The 23,583-nt window shown below is 37.3% G+C and overlaps 1 protein-coding gene across 5 annotated transcripts in view; it reads right to left on the bottom strand.

Annotated features, from left to right (window-relative positions):
• Positions 1-17,752, bottom strand: part of BCLAF1 (BCL2 associated transcription factor 1) — a 30,608-nt gene extending 12,856 nt beyond the window's left edge. For 2 of the 5 annotated variants that reach the window (XR_009506143.1, XM_059941131.1), the window contains exons 1-8: positions 17,617-17,752; positions 10,919-11,022; positions 9,047-9,160; positions 7,297-8,205; positions 5,367-6,032; positions 5,058-5,227; positions 2,587-2,692; positions 1,407-1,491 (exon numbers count right to left, since the gene is read on the bottom strand). Coding sequence is in view for 4 of the 5 variants with exons in the window: in XM_059941131.1 (XP_059797114.1) it covers positions 1,407-1,491; positions 2,587-2,692; positions 5,058-5,227; positions 5,367-6,032; positions 7,297-8,205; positions 9,047-9,150 (2,040 nt within the window). In the remaining variant the exon portion in view is untranslated. The remainder of the gene's footprint in view (positions 1-1,406; positions 1,492-2,586; positions 2,693-5,057; positions 5,228-5,366; positions 6,033-7,296; positions 8,206-9,046; positions 9,161-10,918; positions 11,023-17,616) is intronic. The other 3 variants (XM_059941132.1, XM_059941129.1, XM_059941130.1) reach the window with 3 other exon arrangements.
• Between the last annotated feature and the right edge of the window lie 5,831 nt (positions 17,753-23,583).

Here is a 23,583-nt window from a genome sequence, read left to right as displayed (position 1 = left end):
AGTATTTTGTTAAGGCCAAACTATATATATACACATATATATACATATACATACATATATATATATATATAAACTACATAGTACTACATATATGTTAATTGTTCACTCAGATAGGAAGATAAAGGATAAAAAGCTATGTCATATCCTCTTGTCCTTCCATTAGTTATCACTATTTTCCCTCCTCTCGATCAAAATCGGTCTGAGTAACGAAGAGAGAAGGAAGATACTCTGTCAGAGTACAAGAATAGACTAAATTGTGGGCAAAACAAAATTAACCAACATTGAACCCAAGGTATTGCAAGTAAAAGCCAAAATTAGCATTCACTTCTCAGAATCTGGTTTTCCAAGATTAATGTGCCCCATGCAAAGAAACCACTTTCTTCCTAAGCTCTAAATTTCTTATCTAATAAATAGCATGCCTAATTAAAATGGTTATATACTACAACCATTAATAACAGCTTCTAGTAATAAAAATGCCAAAACAGCCCAATTATTCAACTCTGCAAAACAGATGTATTCTCACTCTTCCTATTAGGAAACCAATGTCCAAGAAGCTAATTACTTTCCTAATATCACATAGACAGTACTTGGTGATGGCCAGAATTGGAACCAAGCAATACGCTTCCAAGCTCCCTAGCTTTTTCACTACAACAGACAGTTGCTCCCTTTTAACCTTGCTCCACATTTCAACTAGACTTTTATGGACTGTCATATAATCTACCTAGAAAATGTCAATTTCAAACTATCAATTAATCAGAGTCCCTTAACAACTGAATTCCATACTCAGAGTCCCCCGACCCCAACGCCAGTCATTCCAGTCATTCACAGACTCCTTTCTCAAGTTTAAAAGCATTCTTCCCCCCAATCCACAAAAACAGTGACACAGTTTTTGTTCCAAATATTCATTTGTAAACCAGTTCTTAGAATGCTTATTTCTTAGTCCAGATCAAAAATGCCCAGTAGCATGGAGATTACTTCTTGTTCTCTCTGTGAAGAACCTAGAGATATTAATTTAGGCACACATAAATCACGGAATATTTATTCTGGCTCATCCATTTCACCTCTAACAGAAACCCTAATATAATTTGTATCTTTGCTTTTATAATTTTCCTTTGTCTACTCATTGATTCTTTGCCCTTTTCTTAGAACTAGTTTCTTCCTTTCAGTAGCATTTAAAAAAATTATTCTTGGTTTAACTTAGATATACAGTACAGTGTCAGCTTGATTTCTTCTAGGAAAATACACTATACACACCTACCATAAATATATACATAATGTATTTACAAGTTACAGACAGATGATATCCATGAACATTTTGCCTAAACAGACTATGCTTATTAGTACAATATCATTAACTAACCTGAAGTTAACATGAGGAAAAAAAAAAAGGTCCATTCAAAACATACCTTTTGATTTTCTTCTTTAAAAACTCTCTCTTCCCCTGCTAAACGGGTGTGCTTCCTCAGGGCACTTGGAGAGATGTCAATTCTCCTTAATGTAAAATAAAGTCTATTTGTAGTCACATTAACTTTATGGTTCCACAAATTCCTAAAATTGTCCCTTTTTGTAAAGAAAATACTAGACAGTTGTTTCTCTCCCAGTTGTCTAGTTTAGCAAAGCAAGATTATTAATCTAATTCCTAATAATTAAGAAATAAAAACTATATTTATTAAAAATGAATTAAAATGCTTCAACCAAATTTTTATATATAAATGAAGCCTGACCTTTTAAGATATCAAGCTTACTTTAACCACCAAAAAAGGGAAAACATGTTTTGATTAAATTGGATATTATCATTTTAAGTGTTAATCATCATACAATTATAATACATTGTGTATCAATAAATATACAAATAGGATTATTTGTTAAGTATCTCCAGTATTTTTACAGATTCAGTAGATCTTTAGTTTTATTCTGTGCCTCTCCTTGCCTTTTTAAGCTAGTGTCAGTTTCATCTTCTCAGTGCCTCTTCAGCAGTGACCACCAAAACCATACCTACTTTGTATTAAGCACCGAATTAGATACTTTATAATCAATACTAATTGTCACCACCACCCTGCAAAACAGGCACTGTTATTCTTGTTTGTACATGGGAAAAACTAATGTTAAGAGATTAAATAACTTTTTTATCACAACGCAATTAAGTGAGAGAGCAAGGACTGGAACATAACCGACTGACTTCAACGTTCACGATCTTTTCATGAAAAACAATTCTACCTTCACCAAGCATTTTTATTTTACAAACTTACTGGAAGTAAATCGAATTCAAGCGTTACTTACTCTAGGCATCCAACCCCCTCTCAACATACAAATGTGGTAACTATTTAATTCCATACTGGCAAGTGACAAGAATTACTATTTTAAGTTCTAACAACCAGTTTAAACGAAATAAAACTGAAAATTAAGAAGAAACAGTAAATTACAAACTTTTCAAGACTGGAAATATATTTATTCAAGCTATAAATCAAAGTTCATTTGTGTCATGACATCCATGTAGTTCCATATATCTTGTCTATAGTTCCAACATAAACTTGTTTACACAGTGTCTTCCTATCAAAACATTTTTACATGCCCAGTATACATTACCTGTGTATCTCAGGGCTCTTTTGCCGGGCACTATGTTCTTCAGTGGCTTTCTGATAGGAAGTGAACCTCTCGTTTAGGGTCACTGCAGCTGATTTGAAGTATTGCTCTGTTGATTTAGGAGAAACACTGCCCAGTTAGTTATCTTTACTTTTAAGAGGGATTTTCATTTGTGACAGAAGGGCATGTAGCAGGTGAAAAGAAAATAAAAATACTCAAGAAACCTAGCAGAAGAGAACCAAGTGTTACAAAGAACTCCTACCCTGTCCCTTGTAACTTCTTGTACCTCAACAGGTAACTGATGCAAAGTTCCTCACAGGTCCCTGTCAATATTGCATATAGTCCAAGAACAATAAATATATTAAATTGAGTCTCTAATTCCATTTCAATAATGCACTACACTTCCTCAAACAGAACAAAAAGGAACAATAATATGTGAATGTCCTTAAGCCTTGCCAATATGAACCAATGAAGTTAACTTCAAGTAATCATTTGCAGAAAACAAAAAATGCTACAATAACTACACAGCTAGTTTTAGTAAGCTAATCAAAGTATTTCAGCAAGAACTATGTTGACAAGAAAAACTGGATTTAAGAAAAAACTGAATACTGCCATTTCAATTGGAAAAATATTTTTTAAATCAATTACTCCAAAACTCTGGCATCTTGGCAAACCTGACAGCACATTTGATATTATTGTCTTGTCTTTCTTTTAACAACTTTAAAATTAGTAATAGCAATACTGATTAGTTTGTAAACCATTTCAAAATATGCTGTAGATGTAATATAGAAAGACGTATAAAGTCATGAAATGTTACATTATGAAGCAAGCTATCTGCTTAACAGGTCAACATACATCTGTGTCAACTTACCGCCCAATATCCAGCACATGTCTCATAACCAATCATTAAAACTTGAAACGGCCACTACAAGGGTAGTGCCTCAATCATAATTCCATGAAACCCAGGAATTTGAGCTAGCAACTCAGTTTTTATGCCATTTTTGCCAGGAAGACAGAAGATTCAACTTTGCCTGTATCTTTCAACAGCTATTTTACTTTGAAACATGGATTTGCCATTTCAAAACATATTCCAGGACCTAGTTACAATGAAAAAGAAAACATCACTGGGCATTTTCAGCTCTATATTAAGTAAGAGCTGTTCAGATCGGTTGCACAATACGAATAATGAAACATAACTACAGTTTAAAAAAAAAAAAAAAAAAAAAGAAAGAAAACGAAAAAGGAAAAATTTTATCAAAACCTGATCTCAAAATTCACCAATAAATTGTAAAATGTGGAGACAGGTCAAAAAAAGGTGAAAAAAGAAAAAATGTTAACGTTTCATATTCTATGCACCACAGTAATATGGTCATAAACTGGTTCACAAACCTAGTTATAGCCAAATAACAAAACTCTTTTGTTACTATGTTTAAATAATTACAGTCAAAAAGAAATTCATTAACTAGTCACTGTTTTGAAATATCAAATGCATAAAGAATTTGCTAAAGGCAAGTTTCAGCTATTATGAGTTGTTCTCACATCCAAAGACAAACTTTTCAAAAAACGGCTTTTCAGAGCAACAGCCATGGAGATTCCTAGGTAAGAAACTATTTCAAAGTAAACTGCCTTTCAAACACAAAACCAAAATAATAAAAACAAGATCTATTTGCCCAAAAAGCCACATGCTAAAACCTTTGAAAATTATTAGTAACTTTGAAACTAAAACTACATACTAGTGAAAATAGAACATCACTACTCAGTTGAAATGAACACGCTTATCAACCCTAGGACCTAAAGAAATGTCATAATTATTATCCTACTTAGTCACTATTCACAGAATCACTACTTATCCAACCTACTTATAAATTTCTTGAACTTTTTTCCCCTTTAAAAATCCTAATAACGTTTTTTCTGGTTTATTTATCGTATAAAAAAGTCAAATATTATAACAAGTTAACTAATACAAAATTAACACAGGAAATTAATACTGTTTTTCCCCACTGGTTTCAAGTTTCTTTGAAAGTTAAAAAGAAATTCTTAATAAATAATAGTAACGATACTGCCCCACTTTGTTATAAATCCATGCCAAGAGTACATTAATACAAGTCACATGCATGCAATCAAAGATAATCTGTAAGCACCCTGCACTTCAAATATAGTATTACGGTACATTTCAAAAAGACTTTTAGCATTGTATAAATCTACGGCATGTTTTATCATGATACAGATTTTTAGGGTATGTTTTAATTCTATTTAGCATTTTAATCACTTTATTAAATATTAAAAATCACTTTATTAAATAGGTCTTAACGTTAACCAAACTGTTATCTCTTTCATGTAGTGCTATTTTTCCAAAAATTTAATAGTCTACATATATTTGCTAGCCCTGGGGTGCATTAATCATTACACATAGCTGTTCATTTTTTTACTTGCAAGAGAAATTTAATTCCCGATAAGAAACATACTAAACATACCTTTAACATGATGAACCAAGGACACAATGTGTTGAATAAATGACTCTGAAGTGCTTTTGCTGGCCTGTGGCAACTTAATGTGGTCAAAGATGGATCGGAATTCTTGCTCCTTCTTGACAGAATGGACAAGTGTACTAGCAAGTAGCCTGTCTTTAGTCAAGGAAGCAGGTCTGGAGCATATCGGTAACAGACACATACAAACAAAATATACCATTGGTTTGAATATGAAAATGGGAAGTACATTCAGAAAATAATTAACTGGATTATTAACTAACCACCCACAGATTACTAGGTATCAATGTGGATTACCTGTTAGAATCATCAAGAGGAACAGGTGCCATTTTGAGTTTGACCTCGGGACGATGAGAATCACTGGCTATCATTTTGATCCTAAGTGGGCTCTCCTCTCTGAAGGTAGACTTTTCTCGTGCATCCAGATTCTTGTGTAGAGGGGGACTGTAATCAAAGAGGTCTTTGAGCTTTTCAGACTTTACCTGCTCAGGTGACTGAGTTTCTTTCTTTACTGTTATTCTCTCAGAACTTTTGTCGTCTTCCTTGTGCTTATCTTTTGTAGTGCTAGGCCTTTCCACTACATATCCAGTCTCTTTAAGTTTATAATTTTTTTCTTCTCTAAATCCATCACTTTCTCTATTGCCTTTCAATGAAACTTTGGACTTGTACTTGGGTCCTTCCTCCTCAGTATTCCGGTGAGATGTAGTAGCAAAATTTTTACCCTGATCTGCAAGAACTGACTTCCTGAACTGTCTATAATCCTCTGTCTCCTCTGTGTCATCCCCTTCTGAATCATTAAACTTTTGCTTTCCAGACTCTTTATCACTGAAGTAATCTAGAGCTTCCTGATCTTCCCACTCTCCCTCTGCCCTCCCTTTCTCTGATCCTTTCTCCTTTGGAGCCTCTTTATCCCTGGTATTACCCCTATCAAGCAGGAATACTCTAGACTCTTCATCTGTGAACCTGTGAATAAGCAAAGAAGAGGATGGTAACTCTGGATTGCATTCATTGCAGATCACTTGCATACTTAAATGAGCTTCCCAATATCACAGGACCAGTAGTAAGAGGAAAAAATCCTACTGAAAAGTGCTTTTTCAGATTCCACTTTTAAAAAGCATTAAACTCATCCATACAGCTTACGTACTGAGTTTTTAAATAAATTTACATATTAGACTTCCTAAAGTTTAAAAAAAGTAAAGCCATTCTCAAAAACCTATTCTATTTATAGTCCACAATTCTGCACTAACAAATCCAAATTTCCACAGAGATTCTAGAACATACAACACAGCTTAATTTCTGAGGCTAAGAACCACTAATAAACAATATACTTATCTATTAAAATTCTACTTATGATTATACTCAAAATCTCAGACTATTTCACTTATCTAATATAAATAAGAGTTCAAAAAAGTGGACTTCAAGGTAATTAATATTAAATATTTAATAGTCTATTTAGATCACAAAATAGTTCATATATACTTTGCAGTAGAAAATGATGACTTCTGGCAATATTAAGTAGAAACTATGTATCAGTTCAATAAGAAAATTAATTTTAGATTGTATAGCACCAAACCATAAATAGCATGCTTGCAGTATTCCCTCATTTGTAAGTCAATCACACTACCTTAGCAACCCATTTTCATTAAGCTTTTTAGTAACCTTTAGCAATGCTTGAAATTAGAATTCAAACCAAGTATCTCTTTGAAATGTTTACTTGAGTAAGAAATACCATTTATCATCTTTTCTACAGTCAGGCAGATTCGTTAAAAACTGGCAGCTGGACTGTTTATAATACCACACAAGAACATGTAATATAACTGCATTATTTATGTAGGTCACATTATAATGGTAAAGAGAACAAAATAAGCTAACACTTATAAAATTAATCTGTTTTTACAACATGTTAACCGTTAGTTATATTGTTTTTACAACATGTTAACCGTTAGTTATGCTTTATGCTACTCAATTTCTCATTTATATTCTGAATTCTGGACTAAAAATGGATAAAATGAAAAAGAGGAATATGAATTAGCTTCATAAACATTTATTAGAACACTTCACTTCCAAAGTTAACAAGATGTAAGTAAAAACTTGGAATTATAAAGAAAGAAATCATGAGTAAAAATAGCTAAATACACATCACAATGCAATATTTAGTCTTAAAATCCAAAAAGAATTCAAAGAACAGAAGTATTAATATTATAATCTAAATTCTCTCTGTTCTTACCTTTTAAAGAATTTTCCTGTCTTTGCAGTTTCCTGATCTCCACCATCAGGATAAAATGAGGATCGTCCCCTAGCCTCATCTCTTGGAGCATTCTGTGGTGTGATTGTCTTTGCAGGGCTTCTTCGTGAAGGGATGTGATGAATTGGACTATTCTGAGAAGGACTGTATCTACTAGATCCATTTCCAACAGAACCAGACCCAGACCTTTCAGGACTATGCTGAATGGAATGTGAATGCTGAGAGGGGGTGTTTTTTGCAGAGTGTACTGTACTGAGCATGGGGGCATCAGAGCAAGATGAACTCTGACTAGGTGGTGTAGCAATTGGTGAAGGACTATGGGGTGATCTGGGACTATTATCATATGCTGAAAGGCCAGGCCAAATATCACCAGATGTGGCTGATTTATTAAACTCATCAATAGATTCAGATGGGTCATGTTCAAATGTATCTTTTGGTTCCTCCTGTGATTTGTTTTTCAAAGGACTCTCTTCTTGGGGCTCCCCTTCAGCTTTTTTGGTTTGTTTTTCCTGAGACCCTCGTCTTTTAGAGACAGGAGACTTGCTATATGGGGACGAAGAACGAGAAGAGGATGATCTTGGAGACCTAGATGATCTATATGACCGGCGAGATCTGCTTCGGGATCTTTGAGAAGAAACGGATCTTCTTTTTGGACTCCTGGAACGTGAACGACCTCGTCTAGGACTCCTAGAGTGTCTTCTATTCCAAACAGGTCTATATCCACCTCGATGATATCTACCTCCTCCTCCTTGATAATACCCTCTACCCCTTCCTCTGTACCCATAAGGTCGTCTCATCCCTCTATTATTTCTGTAATCTCGGCGATAATCTCTAGAATACATGCGATCCCTACTACGAGATCTTGAATATGTCCTGGAACGAGACCTAGAACTAAAAATAAAATAAATATCAATGCAAGAAAAATAAACTATTACATCCTACAATCCCAAATACTTCTGGTTGAACATAACATGTAAAGTGTCAAAGCCAAAAATGTATTTTTTTTAAAAAAGCCCTCATTTATAAAAAAGTAAAAATTCACTGTTTTCAATGAAGAAAATCTCAATTCTAAGATAAATATTGAGAAAATAAAGGACTTAGGAATGAAGGCACAGAAAACAGGGGAAAAAATTGACAACCAACAATAGGACACACTAACAAATTACAGTACCTTTATGCAGGCACTTAAAGTGATAGTGTTAAAAGAAAATGTAATGCCATGGAAGATATTCACCAGTGAAATACCATTGGCTAAATGCATGCATAATAAAAAGTTAGGCCTAGAAAAACAGTACAGGAAAATCATAAACAAGTATTAATTCGTAATGAAAGTATGGTCACTTTTATTTTCAACTTGTGGTCTCTATTTTCTATGCTACTTAAAGAAAGACAACCAGAGTTCATCATTTTTAAACAAAAGAATAAACCTATTGAGACCTCAGAGTCAGAAATGAGAAACTATGAAACAGTATGCAAAGACTGCTTACTGCCAAATAATTCTTACATTATCCAATTCATCTCTTAACATTACAGCAGTTCCCACTTATCTGTGGGAAATACATTCCAAGACCCCCACTGAACTAACTCTAAAACAAGGATAACAATAGATCCATTCACAGGCTTCTTTGAGAATAAAACATGTTAATGAATGTAGCACTGTGTAAGCACTTCTGAAGTATTAGCTGATATGATTATTACCGTTATTTAAGGAATTAAAAGCACAGTAATTCACCTGTATCTCTTCTTTCTTGAGTGTGATCTTGATCTTGATCGTGAACTAGACTGTGATCTAGACTTTGATCTTGAAGAATGTGATCTAGAATTGGAGCGACCCATTTCTTTTCTCCTAGACAAATGAGAGAGCGAAAAAGGTTAAAATCACAATACAAGTGAAGAAGTTTCAATTATTTAACTTATTTTCAGATACAAACTGAATTTACAAGACATAAGTTTCTCAAAGGATATTACTCATCATTATTCATGAGTACTAAGACAGTCAATTATCCCTAACTAAAACTGTATTTTCACCTGCATGACAGGTACTGTATAGGGAAGACACAACAGAAGATTTCTATGGACTGCCCCACCTATGTGCCTCAATCCAAAAAGGAAGCAGCTGCAGAAGCCAGAAAGAGCAATGATATCAGACTACAGCAGCATGTTAGATGTTATTCCATGCCCAATACAAATGCCTACCTCTCCTGTAAAAAAGATAAATAACATCAGAGTATTACAGATAACGAACCTGAAAAAGAGAAAATAAAAGTGGCATAATACTAAAAAAAATAGAATAAACCTACCCGACTGCCACCATAAGTGCTTTATGGCCTTGAAATGGGACTAAATTGACCACTCCATGTATACAATACTGCTTGGAATGGTGATGGATAGTCTCCTAGTAGAATAAAGGTCACTAAGTCTGAACAGCTGGAGCCATGGCTCTGCTTTCAATAGTCATGACTGCAGAATAAAAATGGACTTATGTGACAATGCCTAGTTCACCCTGTAGCCTTCTGGTGAGAAGATGAAAAAGGATAAAAGATGAATAAACTGAAGAGACTGCTGCAAGAAAGAGATAATTTGGAACTACAAGAAAAAGAGAACTTGGGCACCCGTATTCTAACTTTTCTAAACACTGCCTAGTATCTAATACAATAATCAGACCTCACAGAAATCAGTAACAGGACTAAATGATTTATAAGATCTACTCTTCACAGAATTAAACATATACATATGCCTCCCAACTTTATTCCTGCTACACTATTTCCAAATTTCCACTAACTTATACAAATTAAGTAATTTTTTTCCATAAAAATCAACTCACTAAACTTTCTTAATAGCCTGCAATTGCCATATATTTAAACCATTTCTCCTACCATCAAAATGTTTTAATGCACTTATTTGACCTACCTAGACTTTGCTCAGTATTATGAAATAGTATTTGAAAGTACTAAGATGAGCTGAATTATAGAGGAGACAATGATGTCAGCATACTTCCTCACCAAAAAACCACATAAATGACAAATTCAAGGGGTGTCAAATATTTATTTCAAAACAAAACATATCTATCTTCAAAGAGACAAATACCAGCTTTGTCTTCTCTCACTCTTAATTCCAAGTAAGTTAAGAAATACATAAAGACAGTACTCTCCTCAGAGTTGTAGTGAGGATTAAACAAGTTGATACATGTAATATACTTAATACAATGTTTAGCACATAATAAGCAATCAACTTTAATTACCTTAACACGCACATAAGGGGAAAAAAGCTAAGTTACAGAACTCCTCTTGCATGCATAAAGGAGGTAGTTAAATAAGCAGAGTTATTTTGTCTTGTTTTACTTTTAAATAACTTAGTGTGTTCTGAGTCTTTAAGCAGATGTGTTTATAGATGTAGAAGCAGGCACACAACCTAGGAGCAGAAGAGATAGACAATCTTTTCCTTAAAACCAACTTTTAAAATCTGGCTTACTTCATACAAGCCACCAGAAAACCCCCAAGAGCTTCAGACCACATCACTTTTAATCAGTCTAAATCATGAGTTCAGAAGTCACACTTTCTTAAATAAGCCAAAACTGAAAACTAGAAAAAAGGATATTATTTACCTTGGGTTTTATGCAGGATCAAGCAGTCAAGTGAAGTCTTTGAAATACTGTAAAATTCTTCCTGGAGAGAATGTTCTGAGAAATTAAATTCTAAATTCAAACTCCTAGCAAAGATAAAAAAAATATGAATTTGAATTATGCTAAATTAAAAATTCAGTTTACAAAGCATCACACTAAACACTGCAATAAACTCTTAATAAAGGCACTAAATATTTCATGGAATGGGAAACTGATTCAGGAAATAAATTTTTAACCACAAAAGCTTAAAAGAACTTAACTTTTCTTGTTTCAATCAGAACGCAGCAGTGCATTATGAAACTGAAGCACCTTTAATTCAAACACCTGAATTCTAGTTTTAGCAATTTGGGCTTTAGAAAACAGAAGCTATGCTGTCATCCTATCAGAAAATTCCAAAGTGGCTGGCATAAGTGGCCATCTTGGTATATCAAAACATGTCATGTATCTATAGTTAGTATTCATAATGCTATAGTTTATAACTTAACTACAATATGAGTTTATTTTAGTGCTCTGCTATTTATCTTATTCTCTCCTGATCACTTCCTTTCATACAGTTTGGTTTCATTTGAAGCTGGTTTTTTAAATTCATGTAACAGCCATCACAGTAATTCTAATTTTGTGCCTAAAAGCATTTTGATACATGTACAGATGTTCCAATAAAGAACAGCCAGTAGATGAAACAAATATCTATTGGAAGCCAATGCTCTTCCTAATTTACCATTACTATGCAAATAAATTTAAATTCTGCACAGACTATTAAGCAGTTTCAGTATTTACTGAAAAACTTAGCCTAATGAATAACATTCAATGATTATCAATTATGTGCAAAGAACAGTCAAAAAACACTAGGGGAGCAGAAACTGAACAATGTAACATTGTACACGCCTATACTCAAGGAATTCATAAACCAACCTGAATGAAGAAAAAACAATATGAAAATCTGTGAATCTTACCAAGCTATCAATCCAATGAAAAATGAGTAAAAATGAAAATACGAAGTAGAAGAAATTAAAATTAAACTGGTAAATCAAGAAAATGTCCCCTAAATACCCATGACCCTACAGCTGAGGGGATTAAGAGATCTGAGCTTTCAGATAGGAAGGAGGAATAGGAACTTAGCAATTAAGGGAAATACACCAAAATAAAAATTAGCAAAAACAAAAGGTCATGGATACAGAAACAAAAAGATTTCTAAAGTCCTTGCATGTTTAGTTTTAAAAATATCAAATCCCCTAAGTGGGCAGAGGAAAACTCTCATCATCTAAATTGGTGCGTTGTTATGAAACTTTATGCTGACCTAGAAGTCCAATACTACTGATTCACTGCTGGAAGTGATACAAGGCTCATTTTAGCTAACACTTCCCCCAAACAATTCTAAAAGGCTAATTTTAATTTCTATATATCCAGAGAAGAACCAACTGCCAAATCTCTCTTTACTCCAAGTGATGATTTTCTGAAGTTCCAAGAAAATATACACTAGAAATAGCAGTGAGGAAGAAGGGGCTGTAGGCTGTTAGACTAGTAGATTAGATATACATTCTTGTTCACAATCTATGAATATATTCTGAAATATTCATACCAAGAACTCAATGATCATATATAAAATGTCACACAATATACTTAATATATAATGTAGATTATATTGATATTTAATAATATATTAATACTTAAGACAGTACAAAGACTGTAATCTGCTCCTCTATTTTTTTTTTTTTTAATGAAACCTATGTACAAAAGCACTGTGCTAAATATTATGGGAGACATAACTGTAAAAGGTCCCTGCCCTCCCAAAAACTAAAGAGGAACAGAAATCAACAAATTACAGCAAATTAAACTAACTACCAACCATGTGCCCAGAATTGTGCTAGGTGACTTTAAATAAAATCACCTGATTTAATCCTCATAATCTTATAAACTACATATTTAACTCCATCTTTCAGATGAATTTAAGCTTTCAAAATTCATATGAATTTACAACAAAGGTGCCTATCACAAGCCAGGCACAACTATTCTAGTGTAGGAAATATAGCACTGTAAGTGAGACATTAAGTTCCCTACTCTCTTGGAGCTTACGTTCAAGCTAGGGGAAGAGAGAAAACAAAAAAGTGATGTGTCAAGAGGCAAAGAGCAGGACTACTACGGTGGGTCCTTGAACCGTATTTAAAGAGGTAACAGTTAAGCTAAGCTTAGACAAGGAACATTGCAAAGACCCAAGAAAAGAAAAGCATTCTAGGCAAAGGACACAAACGTAGCAAATTCAGGACAAAAAGACCAGCAAGAAGGTTCAGGCGCTGTGATCAAGGAGAGGGTATAAGATAAAACAGGGGAGACAGGAAAAGACCAAATCAAATAGCATCCAATAAGTAGGCCAGAGTAAAGAGTCTAGATTTTATTCTAACTGTAATGGGAAGACCCTGGAAAGTCTGATCAGGGAAGTCACACCATATTATTTAAGATGGCTGCTGGGTAGAGCATGAACAACTTGGAGAGAACAACACGGAGACAAACTAGAAGGTTGAAGTTCAATATAATGGTTGCCTGGATAAAGTGGTAGCAATAAAGAAAGAAAAAAGAGGCAAATCCAGAATCTGGTTTGGAAGTACATAGAGTCAACAGTATTTGCTCACAGATTGTTAGTGGTATGAAGCACAGGGAATTGGAAAAAAAGAAAAAAAAGAAAAAGAAAAATCAACGGTACCCCTAAATTCTAAGTTTTGGGCTCAAGTATCTGGAAGAAATGCAAATTTGGGGACAAAAACAGGATATTTGTTTGCCCTTTTAGGCTGCCCATGGTCACAGACTGTAAAAAGTTAATCCAGGGCTTCCCTGGTGGCGCAGTGGTTGAGAATCTGCCTGCCAATGCAGGGGACACGGGTTCGAGCCCTGGTCTGGGAAGATCCCACATGCCGCGGAGCGACTAGGCCCGTGAGCCACAACTACTGAGCCTGCGCGTCTGGAGCCTGTGCTCCGCAACAAGAGGGGCCGCGATAGTGAGAGGCCCGCGCACCGCGATGAAGAGTGGCCCCCGCTCGCCGCAACTAGAGAAAGCCCACGCACAGAAACAAAGACCCAACACAGCCAAAAATAAATAAATAACTAAAATTAAAAAAAAAAAAAAAGTTAATCCAGAATTTGACCAAGATCTCCTGTGCTCTCTCCGATACCCTGACAGATGCCTGACGTGGCCATAACCTACACATATAACTCAAAATGTCAAATCAATCTTCCCTCTATTCTAAACAAGATCACTTACTAACACACTGTAAAAACAGAGAATAAAGTGCTTCATGCACCTTTATCCAAATGATTCACCAACCAGTTAACACAAGAGAATGAGTCAGGCTTTATTTTTTTAAATAAAGTTCTTAAAGAGAGTTCCCTGGTGGCCTAGTGGTTAGGATTCTGGGCTTTCACTGATGTGGCCCAGTTCAATCCCTGGTCAGGGAACTGAGATCCCTCAAGCCATGGAGCAGGTCCAAAAATAAATAAAAGTTCTTAGATATCTTAACAGAGTTTATCGTTTATAGAATAATACATAATGATCAGCTAGAACACAAGTGATGGAAAGCACAAAGACAACTGGGCTCAACAAAATACACAAGTTGAAGCTCCTCCAGAAGAGATTCTTTAGGTTACCCTATCAAGCATACTTGAGCCATCTTAATTTTAGCATACTCAGGGAATTTGAGCTCCAGATTTTTGTAAACAAATTATTGCTATTCACATCTTTAATAATCCTAAAATTAATATCCCATGACTCTTACTCCAACTGACTAGGTTCAAAATTCTGACTTGACCAATAACTAGCTGTCCAACACTGGACAAATTACCTTAATCTCTTCCAGCTTCAGTTTCCACATTTATAAAATAAGGTTAATTACGATACTTACTCATAGGTTTAAAATTAACAAATTGAACTAATAAATGTAAGCAACTTAAAGTTTGGCACATGGTATGCACTCAAATGTTAACTATCATTATTGGTAAACCTGGTCTGTGACAGTCTTAACTGCAGTTTATTAATTTTGCTTCAAATGATTACTATATTTAAGTTTGATATTTTTGATATGGCATTAACCAGCATTATAAAAAAGGAATTTTGCTTTAAAACACTCCAGAAAAAATGAATTTGAAGAATAGATATATGTATATGTATAACTGAATCACTTTGCTGTACACCTGAAACACAACAGTTAATCACCTATATGCCAATATAAAATAAAAATTTTTTAAAAACAGAAAAACAAATAATATTAAAATTGGTAAATGCTGGTAATTATTAAACCTGGATGATAACAGTTCACTATTCTCTCGACTTTGTGCTTGAAAATTTCCACAAGTAAAAGCTTTAAAAAATGATAGGTTTAGCTGCAAATTTTTAGTTCTTTGTCCAGCTCCTTGTCAGCCTGCTTTAAAAAAAACAAAAACAAAAACGCATAGAACTGAGAAAAAGAAAGAATACCTTCATTCTAGACCAGAGTGTGCCAATCCCTGGTTCATGTAGCCCTAAAAAGTTTTCTACCTTTTTTGGCCTCCACCTAGTATAAGGAGAAATACTGGATCAAGTAAAATTGAAGTGTTTGAAAATTCCAAAATAACACACAAATGTAGGCCTGTATTATTACTACATTAATGTTTGTAGATTGTTTTTTTCCAGCCCTGGGGACAAATAAAACATTAAATACTTAAGACTCCGACGTAATATTGATGACCACTGTTTAAGAAACTGGAGTTGAAAAATGAACAAATTCCTAACCTACAACTATAACCTAAACATTTACACTTACTACCCAGAGATAACTTGGACTTCTTGATTCCCTTACCTACTTCTTGTTATTTAATAAATCACTGTAAATTACACAGTAGAATTCAGCTAGTGGTCAACTAATGATTTTGAATGTAGCTTCTGGAAACTCCCAATCCAAAGCTTTATGCAGAACTGAAACGACTTTCTTCGTTTCTGTAAGTCGTGACTCACATAGTTAATCTAGTACAGGTAGCTGCCCACATAAGTCATTCAATAAACTCAACTAGACCTGAGCCTACCAAGTGACAAGTTTTTACAGGTCTATTTCCAAGTCCTAAAATACTATTGTTCTTCCAAGTCAAGAATCAGCTCTACCTAAAAAATTTCCTTTGCCACCATTTTAATTATCTGAATCAAGGGGGATTTCAATGTTTACCACAATGTATCAGTGAAAGTGTGGTATTTTTTAAAAAAAAGCTAACTGCCATCAGTAAACAGGCTTTATTTAGGTTGTTCACCTAAAGTGAGATCCTTCGATTCGATTACTTACCCTAAATTGGCTAGGATCACATAATAATGCAAATAAACTGGTAGTGGTTTTTCCTATGTAAAGGTTCTTTATTGTCTGACCTGCAGCCCAACCCTTCTTTTCAACTACAGTCCAATCGGAAGGAAAATTCACATTGAGAGATAAGAAATTCTGTTTTGCTTTTTAATACCAAAAAAATTTTAAAGGCGCTGCTGCAAAGAGCTACAAGTCTGAAGCAGCTGATCTCTGTACATCATTTTTGGTCATATCTGCCTCCAACTTTAGTCTGTTTTTTCAATTCTAAAATGCTTTATTAAAAAAAATTTTTGACGTCGAAAAGTAGCTGCCAGTACTGCTGCTTGATTCTGACGAGATAAACCTTACAAGTAAATAAAGCCAACTACGGACTTAAAATGAGGGCAAAGTCCTTAACCTCAACTCACCACTCCCCTCCATGTATACCACCAACTGTACCAATCACGGCTGCAACATTTCTAACGAGGTACAAGGGGCTGAAACTCTCGCAGAAAGGACGTGGCTTCGCGGGTACTACACAACTGCCCTTTAGGCCCGGGGGTGGCGGGGCCGTTCCATCGACTAAGGCCCGCTGCCCAAACTAGGAAACCGTGAATAGGCACCAACTCCTACAGTCAAGAGTGCACTTTCGCTTCAAAGCAGAGTTACCAGGGGGACGCGATTAGATTAGCCCCGAAGACAATTTTCCCGCAACCCCGAAGGCCGGAGGCGGATGCCGGGGTCTGAAGAACGGAACAGGATCCTAAGACAAAGTAGGGTAACCAAAATACGGCGTAAACCGACTGGGAGCGTGAAGCCGGGGAAAAGGAGTTCAAACGACGCGGAAAGGGGTTAGCTAACCTACCCAAGGCACTATGCTGTACGTCAGTGATCCTATCAAAGCCCCAAAGGCCGGGAAGAAAGGTGGCGATTCCAGCGAAGGAGAGGCGAACGCAAGTTGTACTTCGGGCCGCCTCAGGGGCCGTAGGCGGCGGAGGGAGGGAGGAGGAAACGCGCGTGCGCGAGGCGAGCGTTAAGTCGGGCGCGCGCAGAGGTCCGGGCTGAGGAAATGGGGGAAGGGTTGAAGAGAGAGATCTGCGCAAGCGCATGAGAAGGCCGCGCGGTCTGTGGGTTTCGAGCCAGGCTCGGAGCCGCGCGCGCGCGCGCGCGCACACCGTTCTCGCTGCTCACCCCACCCCCACCTTTTCGGGCCGTAGTGCCTCGAAAACCTGAGGGAAGCTGACCGGGAAACGCATAAATAACGGCGCAACGTCTCCTGGGTTCTCCTGTCGCCGCCAACCCGCCACTACCAACAAAAGATTCAACAATATTCACTCCTCCTCGACATACACTGCCCTTTGAGTGATTTGAATGCAACGCAAGGCCTACCTGACACGCCGAAGCACGGTTCCCGGGACTTATCTCCCTTGTAACTACACCGCGGCCATTTCCCGACTCAAGCACAGGAGGAAAACCATAGAGGTATCTTCAACGCGCGAGCTCCTCTCCGTCACTTCCGATTTGGGGCGTGGCCTCCGGTGCCGCTAAATATATGGGCAGGCCCCGCCCACCCCTCCGCCCTAAACCGGCTCCCTGGCCGCTAAAAAGATGTTTCCTGAGGCTTTCTGGGAAGTCGCGTGGCTAGTCTCGCGCGATGATCTGGCGGCCCCGCCTTCCGGCCTTCAGCAGCCGCCTCCGCCAGGGTGGCGGTAGACAGCGGGCGGGGCCTTTTCGCTCGGCCCTGAGGTCGGCGGTCCACACGCTTGGGTACGCTGGCCTCTCTGCCTTGCGTTGAGGGAACCCTCCGGCCTTTTCTGTCGCCCCCACTTTTTGCTCGTCTGGTCCATGCTTTCTGTGGGGCCAACTCAGACCAGGCCAGAAACAAAAAGATAATCTCACACTGAGGAAAAGACGCGGACGCAAGGGGCTGCTCTGTTCGCACACTGCGTCTCTACGCCAGGAAGCGCCGCGTTTCTTCTCCGACGCCAACTGGAAACCAGGAAGTGCTGCTTTTGCTTTGATAGACAATATGCCAGACGCACTTAGAAAGTAGAAAAATGGCCACGATCTAAGTCCCTTTTTTGAGTGGCATCACACCCACTCTACCACCCGTAGCGGAGTTCACGCCGCAGTGCTCCGAAGCGGCTTAGGCTTCTTGGCGGTTTAGCGTCAGAGGATGCTGCTTTTTCTCGGACGTGGTTAAAGCATTACCACTTCGGAACCTAGGGACGCTGCCATGAGCATGAAAATAAAGCAGAGCAGGAAGCTTAACGATCAGTTGTGCTGGCCGAGAAACACAGCCTAATCTGCCAAAAATATAAATCAGGTTATAAATAGGCAAGCCACATTTGATTTGGATAGAATTTCAGCAGGAGCCATGTAGCACGTTTTCTATTAATACTTTGCTGCACTTACTTCCTTAGGGCCTAAAATCGTTATAACTTTGTTCTTCAGGCACGTAAACTGCCTTAAAGGATTTCAAAGTTGTAATTAACAACCAGTCTTCTGTCAGTTAAATGCAGTCCAGTATTGGGCCCTCGTTGTGAATTTAACACTGTATTTAGGGCGTTCTCTCCTCATAATCCAATATACCAGCTCAGCTGGAAAAAATACGTGATTTTCATGGGATGTATTCTCAGTTTTCTCTTGTTGTACAGCCTGCCCCTCACCCCATCACCACCACCAGAATGTGGAAACAGTAATCTTTGGCCTATGTGGTGCACTGATAAGTCCCAAGCATTTAGTAGGTGCTCAGTAAATATATGTTGAATGGATAAACTATATTAAAAGAAAAAAAAAAAGAAAACCTAACCATTGATGGCTCAATACAAAACTCTACTATTCTGCAGGTAAAGGAGGGGGAGGGGGGACCCCTTAGGGCTAAAAGCCCTTATCCATTTTTTCAAAATACACAAAAATCTGATAGGAGTGCTTTGCAAGCTAGGATATTATCTTAAGCCTTTCTCTGCAATTCTATTGCAAATGCATTGAAAATGAAGTCACCTTTCAATCTGAGGTAGTATAACTGTGCTTTCAAATAACCTGAGGTAATAACAAAGGAGACAAGACACATTGGAACAAATCCTTTAATAAAAAGCAGTCCAAAAAAAAAAAAAAAAGCAGTCCGGGCTTCCCTTGAATTAAGTCCATTTGATTTGTGATACTTGCTTTTACCAACCACCAAAATTAGAGGATCTTGAATTTAGATCATGTTTTATGTACTTCACTGTATTGTCTTATTTTACTTTCAAAACCTGAAATTCCACCATTACAGTTGCATTCTTTGCTCCATTCTCTTGTTTCCTGTTGAAAATACAAATAATGTGGAGAGAAACATACAGGGAAAATCAAGAGCCCATTTAACAAAAAGACATTGAATAAAAATAGAAAATTGTTCCAAGAAGAAATATAAATTGTAAACTAATGACTAACCTTATTAATAAGATAAATGCAGGCCTTCCCTGGTGGTCCAGTGTTAAAGAATCCGCCTTCCAATGCAGCGGATGCAGGTTCTATACCTGTAGGGGAACTAAGATCCCACATGCCTCCGGGCAGCTAAGCCCCCGCGCCACAACTACCGAGCTCGAGTGCTTCAAACTGCAGAACCCATGAGCTCTGGAGCCCTCGTGCTACAACTAGAGAGAAAACCTCCATTCCGCCACTATAGAGAAGCCCACGCACCACAACAGAGAGCCCACACTGCAACGAAAGATCCTGCATGCCGCAACTAAACCCCGACACAGACAAAATAAAAACAAATGAATTAAAAGTAATTAGTAAATAAAAGGTCACTTAACAAAAAAAAAGATAAATGCACACAAAAGGAATACTGAAATATTTTACATCTAATAAATTAGTAAACTAATTTTAACTTATAAGTTATTGACAATTTACCGCAAATATATTTATAAAACTCTTTCCTTAGGGTTTTGGTTTTGGTTTGTTTTGTTTAAGATAATTGAAAGGGAGAACGGGAAAAGACTTGATGTCTGAAAAGGACAAAGAAGATAGGAATGAAAATGGGGTTGGAAGGCTAGGCCACTAAGGCAAACTCCCTCATTCTACTAGTTTTGCTTGTTTTATTTCGTTTGTGTTTTTAGGCTGAACAATATCGGAACTGTTTTCTTATTTGGGGAAATTAAAGTTGAGGGGGGATTTGGAGTCCCTGTCTCCTCACTCCCTGAGAATAGTGACGTTGCTAACCCAACAACAGTAGTGAGAAGCAGACAAAAGAGGAAACGGGGCCAACAGAGGTTCCATTAAGACTGGGGGCGGGCTGGGGGGAGGGGGTTGGCTATCGTTTCTGCTGCCTCCTCTGTTCCTATCCTTCCCGAGGCTTTGCATTGATTCCTTTTTTTTTTTTTTTCTTTAGTTGTGGTAAAATGTGCATTGTACTTTGAGCTAGCTGATGTCTTTCAGTAAATTTCTTTTCTGAGTGAGTTAACCAGAGTTGGTTTCTGTTGCTCACAAACAAGAATCCTCAATTGCATACTCTGAGTAGAGGCAGTTTCTGTTTATGAAGACATTTTCCCAAATGGTCTGGCAGTTTTCCCTATTTGTACTATTGAAATAAATGTTTCCCCTTGCCTAATCTATTTCAGTTCCTACTGGTGAACACAAGTTGACTGGGTTTTCCATCCCCCACTCTTTCTATCCTCTTTTGCCTACTAAGAATGTGAAAGTTTGTTGTTTTCCCCCAAGATTTAAAATTACAAAAATTATTTATTCAAGAATTATTGGGCTTCCCTGTTGGCGCAGTGGTTGAGAATCTGCCTGCTAATGCAGGGGACATGGGTTCGAGCCCTGGTCTGGGAAGATCCCACATGCCACGGAGCAACTGGGCCCGTGAACCACAATTACTGAGCCTGCGCGTCTGGAGCCTGTGCTCCGCAACAAGAGAGGCCGCGATAGTGAGAGGCCCGCGCACCGCGATGAAGAGCGGCCCCCGCTCGCCGCAACTGGAGAAAGCCCTCGCACAGAAACAAAGACCCAACACAGCCAAAAATAAATAAATAAAAAATAAATTAACTTAAAAGTGATTGTGAAAATTTACTAAGCTAATAAATAGTTAAAAAAAAAAAAAAGGACTTCCCTGGTGACGCAGTGGTTGAGAATCCACCTGCCAATTCAGGGGACTCGGGTTCAAGCCCTGGTCTGGGAAGATCCCACATGCCGTGGAGCAACTGGGCCCGTGAGCCACAACTACTGAGCCTGCGAGCCACAACTACTGAAGCCCGCGCACCTAGAGCCAGTGCTCCACAACAAGAGAAGCCACCGCAATGAGAAGACCGCGCACCGGAATGAAGAGTAGCCCCCGCTCGCCACAACTGGAGAAAGCTCGCATGCAGCAATGAAGACCCAATGCAGCCAAAAATAAAAAATAAAAATAAAAAAAAAGAATTATGTATTACAGTATTGTTCCTTAATATTCATTTCTCCTTTCTGAAAAAAAGTTAAAATATCAAAGTGCAACTGTTAACCATTGTTCCTAAGTCCCACCAAGATTAATGTGCATCTTTCTCACAAAGATTATTGCAACAAATGGAATATGTAATACTTTCAAAGTTTTCATAAGAAATCTTTGCCCCAAAATTATGCCAGCTGGCTATTTAATGTAACTACTAAAGAGCAGAGAGGAAAATCTACTTAAAATGTGGGAATGGAATTATGATTAGATTCGTCACCAAAAATCATTTCTCCCTTGAGAGAGGTTATAAGAGGAGCAGAGCATCTCTTTCTTTTAAAGCAGTTGTCTACACAACTGCAGACAAATATTTCTGTGTCTGTCCCCTAAAAGGTCTAAATTCTCAGTTCTACACACACAATTTAAAAAAAAATCAATTGACCTCACAAGCAGAGGGCTAAAACTACATAGACAGAGGGCTCAAAAAATATGGTGATATCCCAAAATGGTGAAATATTACATTGGGGGAGGGGGACAAAAACCCTTTGCTCTCCAGACTTCTTGGGGTGTTGAAATTTCACCCTCATTGCTTATGAGAACTAAAAATTAAGCCTGGTGTAGAGAAGGAGTCACCACAGATATTGACAGGCAGTACCATTTTTTTCTCAAAGTGTGATACAAGAATAACCTGGGTTGCTAATTTTAAAAATAGACCACTACCCACACTTACTGAATTTCAGTTCACACTTACTAAGGCAGAATCTGTGAGGGCAGGCACACACATTGAAATCTGAGAACCACTGATTTACTGAGTACCTATAATAGTCCAGATATCATGGGAATAAGACATTGTTGCTACTTCTCTGTTGGAACTCAAAATCTAGAAGAAATAGGGCATAACTCTCTAAACAAAGGAAACAAAAGGAACTTCATGGGAGAAGTGCCAGTGGTGAAAGAGGGAAGGCCTAGCTTTTAAAGAATTGGTGGGATTTCACCACATACTTATTCATTCATTCATTCATTCATCCATTCATTTAACACATGAAAATGAAGTATGTGCAGTGTACAGACACTGAGCCAGGTGCTTGGGACAGAGTGGTGATAAAGACTAACATTGACACTGCTCTCCAGGAGGCTGTCACTCTAATAAGTGGAACAGACAGAACACACGGAAACAGACATAATACAAGGTCTGATACTGGTAAGGAAGTGACAGAGAATATGAGAGGGAGACTTACTTTAGAGAGGATACTTCATTGGGAAAGTCCTCGTGAGGAGACAAGATTTAAGGGAAGAACTAAAAGATAAGGAGTAGGAAAAATAGGAGGAAGAATATTCCAGTTAGAGAAACTGACCTGTGCAAAATACCTGGAGCAGAAAAGATCTCCTTATGTTTCTGGAATGGAAAAAATGGTAGTGAGCATAATGAATCAGGAGGAAGGTGGTTCAGGATGAGGGTAAATAGATAAGGGCAGGTCATGCAAAGCCTATAAACTACATAAGTGGTTTGGATTTCATTCCAACTGCAGTAGAAAGTTATAGAAAGATTGTAATCAGAGGTATGACATGATTTATTTGAAAAAGATCATTCAAGCTGCTATCTCTGAGAAATGGATTGACAGTGGGCAGGGAGACCAGTTAGGAGGCTGTTTTAGTAGTTTAGGTGAGGTAACAATGATCATTGTGAGAAAAGGAAAATGTAAATAACTGTAAATCTATTTTGGAAACGGACAGACAGATCTTTCTGCTTTATTGGATTAGGAGTTTAGAGAAAGAGGAATTAGTGTTGGTATCTAGGTTTTGGCCTTAATTAACTAGATTTTGATACCATTATAATAATTGGGAAGATTGGAGAGAATGATAGGGAAGGAAAGAATGAACAGGTTGGGAGAAAGAAAGGAAATTAGGAATTCCATTTTTAATATGTTAGGTTTGAGATGTCTGTGAAACAT

Source organism: Balaenoptera ricei, chromosome 12 (assembly GCF_028023285.1).
Source record: "Balaenoptera ricei isolate mBalRic1 chromosome 12, mBalRic1.hap2, whole genome shotgun sequence".
In the NCBI taxonomy this organism is placed as follows: Eukaryota; Metazoa; Chordata; class Mammalia; order Artiodactyla; family Balaenopteridae; genus Balaenoptera; species Balaenoptera ricei.
This window is presented reverse-complemented; position numbering and strand designations above follow the sequence as displayed.